Source organism: Heliangelus exortis, chromosome 1, assembly GCF_036169615.1.
Source record: "Heliangelus exortis chromosome 1, bHelExo1.hap1, whole genome shotgun sequence".
In the NCBI taxonomy this organism is placed as follows: domain Eukaryota; kingdom Metazoa; phylum Chordata; class Aves; order Apodiformes; family Trochilidae; genus Heliangelus; species Heliangelus exortis.
The window spans coordinates 131753109-131765215 of NC_092422.1; the positions used below are offsets into that span (position 1 = coordinate 131753109).

General features: G+C 35.3%; 1 protein-coding gene across 3 annotated transcripts in view; it reads left to right on the forward strand.

Annotated features, from left to right (window-relative positions):
* RAB3IP (RAB3A interacting protein) overlaps window positions 1-12107 on the forward strand; it is a 33134-nt gene that overhangs the window by 6468 nt on the left and 14559 nt on the right. For 2 of the 3 annotated variants that reach the window (XM_071766686.1, XM_071766703.1), the window contains exons 2-5: window positions 1802-2077; window positions 2277-2538; window positions 9294-9389; window positions 11931-12008. In XM_071766686.1, coding sequence (XP_071622787.1) covers window positions 1802-2077; window positions 2277-2538; window positions 9294-9389; window positions 11931-12008 — 712 coding nt within the window. The remainder of the gene's footprint in view (window positions 1-1801; window positions 2078-2276; window positions 2539-9293; window positions 9390-11930; window positions 12009-12107) is intronic. The other variant, XM_071766696.1, reaches the window with a different exon arrangement.

Sequence of the window (12107 nt, forward strand, 5' to 3'; positions counted from 1 at the left end):
AAATTCAATCTTGAAGAACTGTCCTGTAGCTTTGTCAGTCCCTCCATTTCAATTTGTTGACTCAGCAGGTTTTATGTGAGGTAGAGCATGTAATTAAAATATTTAGAATTGTAAAGAAGAATGATAGGGAAAACAAACAAGTATTTTTCATAGTTAAACTTAAAAATAAGCTGTTCATCTCTCCATTATTGTAGAAAATCTCCAAAGCACAAATCTGTGTTTGGTTCTGTGTAAATCAAGTTTGTGCAGCTGGTAGTTCAAAATAAAACTGAAGAAAAACAAACCACAAACCACCTCTCCTTATTCATGTAAGGTCCCTTTTGTTTGGGTAGTTTCTTAGAGGTGGTTGGTTTGTTTTGGGTTTTTTGTTTGTTTGTTTGTTTTTTTGTGAGAGCAATTAGCAGCAGAGAAAAACTAGTAACATATTCTTGCTGTCTGAACAAATTAATTTCTTCCATGTGGTAATAATGTGATAATGTAGTAAAGCAACTTGTTTAACATGGACGTACTCAAACTCAGTACAATGCTTGGGATGCAAACCAGTTTTGAACAGTGTGCTTTGAGTTTAAGATGACCAAAAGGTATCCATGTAACTAAAATATATATTACTGCATATGCTAATTTCAGGGTTCCATTCTTGGAATTTTCTGTCTTTTCTGTGAAATAGCTAATGAACTGGACACACATTAAGTGGATGGCATCATCTCTTCATGGTTATGAATGTCATCTTTCTATATCTTCTCTCTTCCTTGTCTTTCTTATTGGAAGATCCAAGCCAATTTCTCTGTAAAATGCAACATATAACTTCATTTAGATGCTGCAGTTCGTTCTTTTTTTGCATGCTAGGTACCTTTTGTGAAGTCTTAATTTTCTCTTTTATTTGTATACCAGAGAAAATGATTCGGGTTTTTTTGCAGTGAATAATTACTGCTAAGTAATTCCTTATTACTTGTTTATTCCTTACTGCTAAGTAATTTTCCATACTACTTCTAATTCATAGTTTTGAATCACGCAAACATTTTTGTGCTCTCTTGATAAACTGCTGGAAAATAGGAACTTGCTCTTGGGGCTTGTAAAATTACTCTTTTACTTGTTGATTTTATGAAGAACTTATGCAGTTAAAGAATAAAAATAAAATACACTGTCATTTAAATTGCCAATTCAAAGTGTACTTTTACCTGCAATGTATTTTTGGTATGATACTTATGACAGTGTCATTGTGAATGACAATTAACCACTTGATGCATTAAATACACATAGTGAAGTATAATGAGAAAGCTTACTGGTTAGTTCTATCATTTCAGTGAACTAATACAAGATGAGTTTTATAACTTAACCAGAACTGATGTGGACTGTAATTTATTTAAAGGTTCACTGACTTCTGTCTCAAGATTGTTTGTTTGCTATGTTGAGAATAAAATGGAAAGATTTAAGTTTCTAAAAAATGTGTGAGGTTGTTTTTTTCTTACCAGTTCCCAGGTCTCCCCCTCATTCATAAACGTAATATATTTGTGTTTTGAAAGATTACCTTCCTTCTATGGTATAGTGTGTTCTTGATTTCACCACCCCAGTGAGATGTCAAGTGTACTATTAGATCTTCTGACTCAACAGTCAGAAGTGTTAAAAAAAACATTTTGGGTGCTTAAAGTGGATACTTTTTCAAAATTAGGCTGGAGTTTCCATTGTATCATCAAGGATCCTGAACATATTTGTCTGGGTGGTTTTTTTAAATTCAAATAGTTGTCAGATATAATTAAATATTTCCATTTTTTCTTTCTGATAATGTGATTGTTTAATTCAGGCTTTCATATGATGAGGCTTTTATTATGGCCAGTGACCCCTTGGAAGGCTTTCATGAAGTGAATCTGGCTTCACCTACTACACCAGATCTTCTTGGAGTAAATGAGCCACGGACTCAGGAGCAAACTACCTCACCCAGTGTTATCTACCGACCACATCCTTCTGTTGTGTCATCCACACCAATCCAACCCAATGCACTAAATGTTTCTGACCTTCCCACACAACCTGTTTACTCATCTCCCAGACAGCTGAATTGTCGCGAAGCATCTTGTGTCAGGTCAGTTCTGAGTCTTTTTATTTAAATTGCTGATTATATAACCTGCTTGCTTTACTGAAGATAGAATTTTAACATTACTTATAATGTTCTAATAATAAATTATGTCTATAATGGTATATTTAATACCACTGCTGCCATTTCTGAAACATTTCTTCTTAATGTATTGTGCAAATAAAAAAATATATCACTCTCTTTACAGCATCAATGTTACCAACGCAGTACTTCCTTCTACCTCGGGACCCCAGGGTGGGTCAATCAGTCATAATAATTCCAGAAAGGAGAGCAATAACACAGAGAGAGAGTTTTTGCAGGGTGCTGCAGTAGCAGATGTTGCTGAAGGAAATGAAGATATTTTTGGGTTGAGTACAGACAGTTTATCTCACTTACGGAGCCCATCTGTACTGGAAGTAAGAGAAAAGGGCTATGAAAGATTGAAAGAAGAACTTGCAAAAGCTCAAAGGGTAAGGCTCCTTCTCTTTTTCTCTCTTAAGAGTGGTTCGAATATTGCAGAATGATAGACCAGAAGGTGCAGTCTGAGTCTAATAATTTCTTACAGAATTATTAGGATCTTATTTTGTGTGAAGTTACTGTGAATGTGTGCAGTGCTAATGTCGTAGAATTATTCTTTGATAGTGTTTCTACTGCTTCTGCTTAACCATGGAAAGCTTTTGCTGCGTTAGCTGGTTAAACATGCTTTTTCTTTGAAATGTAGACCATTCCTTCATTCTGCCATTTGAGAATACAAGTACTTTTCTGTCTTTTTATTGCTACAGTTGTAAGTATTTATAAATGCTGATTTTACTGTTCTCTTCTCTTCTTGCTCTTAGAGTATGAAAGTGTAGCATGTGTCATGGAATGTGGGAATGTTTTAGAACAAGGGTACTTGTGATGTTTCATAGGGAAATGCCTGCGTAGGAAAGAAGCAATAAAGGTGTCACTGCTGTTCTTTAGAGTACTGTTACACCACACTTCAAATTGAATGTGGATACCTTTGAAGACACTGTGGCTCAATTCATTAATATTTGTAAAGCGCTTTGTCTTGTTTGGATGGATGGTGCTATATAAATGCAATTCCATTATTTATCATTTTGACATCCTTCTCTGCTTAAACTTTCGTGTACATTTTGTGGTTTGTATCTATGCCCTTCTTTCTCCGTGTTTCTTGGTTTAAGCTCGTCTTCTGTTTGAACTTGTGTTCTTTGGTTTATCTCATCTTGTTGAATGTAGTCTTAATTTCTGTCATAGCTACATTTGCACTTTTTAATGTGAGTGTTAAATATGTATTCCAACATAAGTTTTTATTTTATTGTTGTGGTTGCTTATTGTAGTTGCTTCTTTTGCTAATGTATTCATTTGCTTAGCATTTGACTACTGAGAGGAAATGTTACCCTGACACAAGTTTGAGGACCTTGCATGTGAATATATAATCCTAGCAGTTGAACTTGAAGCCTTAAAAAGTAAGAACAAATTAAAGTTTAAACCTCAGAAAAGCTCTTGCAGCTCTTGACAGTATACCGAAGTACAGGTAAGGTACTTAAAAACCACAACTCATCTGCTACTATTACTATGGAATTATCTGAAAATATTATTATAGTGTATACCACTTTGTTTCTTATAGATTGAAATGTTTCCTATTTCACTCAGAAATCAAGTTTAAGCATCAAGGTTATGAGGACATACTACTTGCATGTTATGTTTTTTAAACCCTTTGGGTCTTCGTATCAAAAGTGATTCAGCACTGACTACTTTGTTGATGTCAAAGTGCTTGCTAATTCTCAACTCATCAGGTTGATTCTTACCACTGTTACTGGATGGATAACTTACTTTGTCTGTCTGTCTCTCTGTCTTCCTCAACTTGCACTGTTTCAGAATTTCTCAGTAACACAGGAGTCATAACAGAAGTCTCTACAGACTGTACAGCAGTAAGACCTACTCCTGTAGTATCTACTTTTTTACACTTCATCTATAAGGACTAATTTTTTCCTATTCCTAATTCATCTCTGACCTTCTTCCAAAAGCCATGGCTGTTCACGTAGGATTGCTTTTTGAATAATTTTTTTTTAATTGCTTTTTGAGCTTATTGAGCCTGGCAACGTTGAAGAAGACTTCCTGAGTGAACAGAATAAAATAGATTTTTCTCTTGTGCATTTATCAATTGTTCCAAATTTTTTACCCAAACTGTATGCCATTGTAATAGGAATTAAAAAGTGATTTGGGTTTGTTGCAGTTGGGATCAGAGCGGAATCTAGAATTTTGAAGCTTTGGGATCCACTATCTGATTTTTTTCATGTCTCTGTTTGGAGTCCTACTTTTCTTCTTAATATCCTGTCAGTTCTTTGTACTGGAGAATATATGTATTCCTTGTGATTGCTAGACATTTAAGTATGGTTCTTATATGCAGGGATAGAATAAAGATTTATTTTTCGCTGCCCCCCCCCCCCCCCCTTGCTTTTTCTAAGGCCTGAACAACAGGCCTTTCTAACAATATTACTGGCAATATTGTTAACAAAAAACCTCCAAGTCTTTAAAAAATTCAGTTCTTCACAGGAGGAAGTGTATTTTCTATTTCAGTGTAGTTCAGATGCAGTGCTAAATCATGTCATAGGACTGTGAGAAAGGCAACAGTAGGGCAGCTTTTTGTACTCAAGAACCATATAAGACTGAACATAATTTTGCCTTTAAATGCCCCCTTAATTAAAGTTACAGATTTTTTTGACCCTGTTGAGACTAAACAGATAATTTTTGCTTATTTTTTCACGGAAGACTTAACTTCAGGCTATGTTCTGTAAAATGGCACTGAAGAGCCCTTGCTTCAGGTGTTCTGAACCTCTCTTCTTGTTTTCCTATATTTTTAAAGCTGCACAAGTAAAATCGAAAAGGTGTAAAGAGGCTTAGTGATTCAGTGCCTGGAACTTTATCTCCTCTGTATTTCCTTTTTTTTCTGCCTGGTTTGGGTTGAGCTGTGTCACTGTGGTTACTGAAGGTAGATAAACTATACCTAGCATGAGAGAATAGTGATGATATTTTGATTTACAGTATTTCTTGATGTGCAAGTTTAGAGTAGTCCTTGGAAAAGGATACCTTTGTTTGCTTCTCATCTTTAGTAACCAGGACATTGCATATATTTTGGGTAGCTAGCATGTAGTTTCTGGGCTGTGGCAGTTCATAATTACGTTTTCTTGAATTTCTATGAAAAACAAGGTGATCCATAGCTGTGGAGGAAAACTTAGGTTTTTATGTTGATATATTTTCTCTTGGAGCATTGAAATAATCAGCTGTCATTGGTGGTTAGTCCCCTCCTCTGATAAGGAAAGAGCAGTCTGCCAGAGATGTGGGTTGCAGATGCCATATTGGGTTTGAGAATGAATTAACGTGCTTTCCATGGTCCTTTGAGGAAGCTCTGTAGGCTTGTAAAGCCAAGTTTGATGACTTGTAGTAGAAACCTGAATTACTGACACTTCCCTATGAGAGAGAAATAGAGCATTTCCCCCCCCGGTAATACAGTGATTCTTGCAAAGGAGGTGACACTATGGAATGTAGTACTGTAAATATCAAGAGTTTAAGAATCTCATCCTCAGGTCTAGACTTTTCTTGCAAAGGCTTCAATTTCTGTATGCATTCTTCATCTCAGAAACACGGTGTTATAGTTTGATTATTTGCCTTCAGATCTCGTGTGTTGATTCAGGACTTGAAGTAGATTTTCTTCCCCCCCCATTGTTCTGCCAGTATCATCAAGGATCCAGTGTAACAGAGGCTATTACCATTATTATAGTGCTTCTCTTCAGGCTAGCACTGAAACTATTGATTTTTTTTTTTTTTTTTTTTTTCCTCACAGTAAAAGGTGATGTTTTAAAACTTCCTGAATACGTAGATTCAAAATAATTCCAGAACCTCTATTATTACTATACAGTACCTTCAGCATTTTAAAAATTATTTGTTTATACATTAACAAACAATAAAAATGAGCATGCTTCAGAATAATATACCATCCTAGAGCGCCACTGAAGAGTATGCTTTCAAGCTTATGTAAAACAAAATTGCATTTGAATTGCAAGGCCACCGGCTTGTGATTGTCAAAGATAGGTTGGTTCTCTGAATGGGTTTTAGCAGTTCCTTGCTCTCTTTGAGAGAGGAAAGATTTCATGTTTCCACACCTGATTCTGTTGTAGTGTATTGCAGGCAAAGAAATTTTCTCAAGCAAGTAGAAGACAAAATGCAAGCCAAACAGAAGTGTCATTGCCTATACCAGAAAATTCAGTAGTTTGTAAAGTGTTCTTACCTCTGAGATGATGTTCTGGACCTTCTCTAACATTAAAAACCCTTGTAAATGTCGTTGCAATGGACTGATTTTTGTATAACTTGTTTAACTCGGGTCCTGAGTGAAGACCAGTCAAATAGAAATGTATTCCAATATAAATACAAACTTTTTTTGACAATTTAAGAGCAGTATCCCATGGTTTCGACTTTAGGTAGTAACTGTAGGAAATCTTTGTTCCTTCCTTATCTTCTACATCTAATTCTAACTTGGTTAAATTGCTGAATGAGATGCAGGACTTTATTGTTTCTAGAATTTAAAATAGGAATGTTTTGAAGCAGTAATTCCTATTCCTCGTCTCACTGGTTCCTAACAAAGACCCACTTTATAGCCTGTTTGTTAAGATTTTTCTTTAAGGTTTTTTTCCCATGCAAGTTAATTTTTAGCTTCTTTGATAACTGCGTGTGTTGTGATTTATAATAGCTCATCTTCTTCATGTAATTCCTTTTTAGAACAGTAATGTGGGAAGGACTGCAGTATGTATGGTTATTCTGGCATATGCAGTTTCCTTTTCTGCCTCTACCTGTGTGCGGCTGGGAAGTTTCCAGTAATGCCTTTGAGACACAGAAAGTAGTAGTGAAGTCTTGAAGATTACTAAACTTCATGCTTTGGGCACTTTATTTCTGCCCTCCTTAAAAAACCCAAACTATTAAACTTGCTTGGCAAAATTATGTGTTAGAATATATTCCCTCTGAATCATGTCATGGAAATTTGCCTAGTGTTTGACAAATCTGGCTGAGCAGCCCTGCAATAGTAGACTGTCTGGTGTTGTCTCCTTTTTGCTTTCATTAAGTATCTTTACCTGTTTGCCTAAATTTTCATCTCCTTTCCTCTGCCCCATACTCTTTGTAGTTAACTCTTTTCTAGTTACAGGTGAAACTGTAACCATCCTACTTCAAATAGTGTATGGATAGTGATAGCCCAAAAGTTAACCTGGGCTAGTTCGTCCTTTGTAGTGATTTTGGTAGCCCTTGAACTGAGTATTAATATAACCTTCTTTTAAGGTATATTAATGTGCATATAGCATCTTCCATACAAATCAAATTAAAGGAAATGTATTATTGTATTTTCTGCATTTATAGGAACACAGGAAACTTGAGCTTTAACATTTTGCGTTAGAATCTTTCATTTTGGTCATTAAGAATCATGCTCTATATGGGAATTACTTTAAATCAATGCAAAATTATTTTTTTCTCTTTTTTTTTTTTTAACGTCTACTTCTTTCCAGTATTTTTTTTTTCTCTTTGGCTTTTTGCATTCCTTTTTCCTTCTCTCCCTCTGTAGATATTTTCCTGCTTTTTTTTTCTTTTGAGGGGGAGATAGGTCACTATAATAGATATTATTCTGTATGCAGAATAATAGCTAGTAAGTAGGAGCTTAGTGCTATTTGAGAAATGGCATGTTTGGGAAAAAAACCCATCATTTAAGCAGTACCTTTCAAACCAGTTAAAAGGTTGCATGAGGAAAGTAAAACAAAACCTAAAAATGTCCAAAGATAAAACCTAGTAAAAGAAAGGAGAAATAATGCATTTGATACTAGATTCATCTAGAGCAGTACTTTAATGCTTGTGGAACTGAAGTCAAAGAGGATCCTTCATTTTAGAGGAAAATCTATTGCAAGTTTTGCTGCAGAAATTGAGATCAAGACCTAATACCAGCATGTTAGAAGGCAAAATGTAGTTTCTCACATTGTTTTTTGTAACAGTGCTCAATCATGAGGACTTGGGATAAATACTGACCACCTCCCAGAAGCTCAAGGGAAATTGCCATTTAGACCTTTTTGTGACATTGGGGACTGGCCTCCCGAGAGTTTTCTGAAGGCAGCTATTTACTGTTTTTTGGAGGTTTGCAAAGAAAATAATTTCTAGATTGCATGTAGAGTCTCTAATGTATCAGTGACAGGCTTGGGGTCCTGCATTTTGGGACTAAAGGTATTGTCGTAGATAATTTGGAAGGGGGGAAAGAAGATGAAGAAGAAATAGATGGCAATGGGGGGGGCGTCGTGGCCAAAAAATAAATGCTTGAAAGGTCAGAGTGGCTGGTCTGCTGCTTTTCTTTACCTTTTTCTCTCCTTCCTTCTTTTTCTTACAAGAGATTTCATGGTTGGGAAGGGGGAGAGGAACGCTTCTTCCAAATTCCTTGTTGAGCTTTTTATACTTCTCTGCAAATTACCCCACTTTTCTATTAAGCTTGTAACAACACAGATGAGATTGAGCATGTGTAGCCCTTACACTGCCAAATCTGTTGAAATCTTACTGTGAAAGTAGTATGGTGAGGCCTTCTTCATTAAGAAGGCGTAGGGAAACAACATTTTGACTTTCCTTAGGTTGTTTTAATTTCATTTGTATATCCCCATAAACAAGAGAAAATTACAGTATGATTTTGGAATTGTATTAGTTGTACAGAGAAGTGCTAGTCGTAAAATGTTTTAAGATTCTTTTAGAATTGAGTATTGTCCTGAGACAAAGCTTTTAATTTTTTTTTTATTTTTTTTTTTTAAAGAATTCCTTTCTTTAAGTGTCTGTTAAGGATTGGGTAAACAGAACTGATATTCTGTTTGTCCCAATAATTAATTTTATCTATATTTTAAGACTTAAGTCTTCTGTACTCTCAGGAAAACTTTTTTTTCCCCGAGTATTTTGGAAACACTGTCTAGGTTAGAGGTACTTCAGATTGGCCTGGTATATTGCTGTATATCAGGAGGAACAGTTTTATCTATGTACAGCATTAATTTGATTGCTTGTAGTGTTGAGACTAATATTTTGAAAGGCTTTGTTTAGCAAAGGTTTTATGTTTCTCTGATTATATTTTTTCTTTTTCTCCCCCCCCTCTCTAGTCTTAGCTTTAAAAGGCCAAATTACTACTCTTAAGTCAGAATAAATACCTTTCAATTTTCCATAGGAGCTGAAGTTAAAAGATGAAGAATGTGAAAGGCTTTCTAAAGTGCGAGATCAACTTGGACAGGAATTGGAAGAACTTACAGCTAGTCTGTTTGAGGTTTGTTGGAGTCTTCGATGTGATATACTTAAAGGAAGCTGAGACAGATATTTTATGTAGAATCAGTATATTGTATGCTGAATTTTTGTGCAATAAGCCTATAAGGGGATTTGTGTCCTGAAGACCTGGGTGTGTTGAAGTGGAGGCTTAAGAGCAAGTAGTAGACTTTTCACTTAAATGAAAGAGACGTTGTTCAGCTTGTCAGTCTGCCTGGACATGAAACAAAGAAAATAAGGAAAATGTATCAGAAAGCTTAAAACTATTTAGGCTTATTTTTTGGCATAACTATTTAGAGACAGACAGCTTCTCTGTCTGACAAGAAGGCTATCTAGATAAGAGCTAAATTTGGTTGCCATGGTGACTAAATAAAAAAATAATGTAGTTCTACATCTGTGGAGGTATCAAGTACATTACTTAACCATGCCTTCAGCTTTAGATTTTTGGGTGTGGCAGCATGCTACTGCCAGAGACTTGAAAGAAACATAAATACTGAGTGCTACACCAGATTGGAACCTGATTACCAAGTGAGAAGCTTGATGTTTTACGTGGGAACTTTTCATTGAAGAATAAGACAGTAGTGCCAGTAAAGATAGTGAGTAGTTATTACGAAGAAGAAAACCATAAATCCATACTTGAAGCAGGATAAATTCTCATTTTATCCTAGGACTTTATAAAGGAATGCTTAGAGGCAAAAGTGTGATACCCATGACTGTCAGAATATACTTCATAATCTGAAGATGATTTATTTATAATAAATATTAGTTTTCAGCATATGCATAAAGATATACAACATAGGGTATGTTTTAGAAACAATATTTAAACCTATGATGTTGTATTGGTATGAAAGTGCTATTAAAATCTTGAAAATATTGGCATTCAAAAATCAAATTACGAACTGCTCTATGGGTTGGTAATACATTTTATTTCATCATTCTGATAGGGCAGAGTTACTTAAAATATTAACCCATTCCTGTGTGTAGTGAATATATGGGAGACTGGAAAGGTACTTCAATTCTTAGCACAAACACTTGTATTTTGGTAGGAGGAAAATAGGCAGGTATTTTAACTGTAGAGGAATAAAAATAAAAAATTATTAGTGAAATTTTGTATTAATGACACTTAGAATAATGTTCACAAATTTTTAAAATGATGTTTGAAATGTAGTGTATTGGTAATAACTGAGTTTTAATTATTCATAAGTCCCAGCTGTTGTGGGCATGTCTCCTGAATTTTCTTTTGTGATCTGATATCACTAAGAGGCCCTAACAAAACACACTATTGAGGTTTCTCAGTTTTTGTACTGGGCTCTGCAGCCCTTGAATTCACATTCTGTTCTGAATCCCACTGATTTCAGTGACCACATAAGTGGATATGCTGGATCTTACGTTAGTGCATCCCAATAAGAGACTGAGACTTGTTTTGCACAGCTGGGTGTATATATATATTACTTTGTTACACTGTAACAGCACTGTAACATGCTTTGCTTTCAAAGGTGCATCACTAAGCAGAAACTGCATGGTCAATGTTAAATGTATTTGTACACATTGTATAAATGTGTATGTTCCCATTCCTGCATGTGTCTGTTTTTACTTAAGATAATTTTACAAACCCATATTACACAGCTGTGTTGTATGCCAGTGGGAGCCAGCTCTCTTGGTATGATGTATGAACTTTTTTGTTTTATTTATATAGCGTCCAGGTACATGCTAGGCGCTTTACAGATATCAGAAGGATCCTATTCCAAGTAATCTAGTTGGTGGCCCTTATCTTTCAATCTTTGTTGCCTTCAGTAAGTACCAAGTAAGAACAGTAACTTGATCACAGGCACAAATTGCTGGCTCAGAGCCTGAACGAATACATTATGCAAACAAAGGCTTAGAGAAAAGAGGTAAAAGTATGTTTAGAAAATTCCCAGTCCTTTTATACTTTTTTTTTCTTACTGGCTTAAACTTGTTTCTTTGTTTGGATTGGGTTTTTTTAGTCCTTTTTCTGTTCTGCTTAAGAAATGTTTAGTAATTTATAAATTGTTTTAAGCTGTTATTTTGTCTGTTTTATTGATGGTAAGAATTTAAACTTTATAGGTGCTTGACTGGTTCCTTCATACAGAAATTTACAGTTGAGTATAACTGGTTATTCTGCCTAGAAGAAGGGAGAAATTCTTTTGAATGTGCTTATGTTGGTTTTGTTGCTACTGGTTGAGTCTTTCTCTTGGGATTCAAGGAACTTGTCAGCCACCAGAGCATGACTGGAGCCTGGCATCCATGACAGGTATTTTTCCTGCTGGAGGGAGGCGGGTGCAGTTGCTGGGTTTCTCAGTCTGGAGAAGAAACTTGGTGGGCCAGTGATGAAGACAAGTGATAGACTTGTAGGTATTTTTTGGTATGTAACTATTTAATTTCAGATTGTTGCAAAACAACTTGCTGTTCACAAATAGTCTTCATGAAGTAAAAGTGTGTTCTTAGGTGTGTGAGGTTTTTTGGTTTTTTTACTGTATCTTGTAAATTTGTGTGAAGCATTTATACTAGCTAAACATTTTTTTAGGAAGCACACAAAATGGTCAAAGAAGCTAATGTCAAACAAGCTGCAGCAGAAAAACAGTTAAAAGAAGCACAGGGAAAGGTGAGTCTTCCAACTTGCCTGCTTTGTCTTTTCATTTGGTTATAAATCTAAAATGTGAATCATAAAGGTGTAAATAGAGCATGCATTATTAAAAAAATA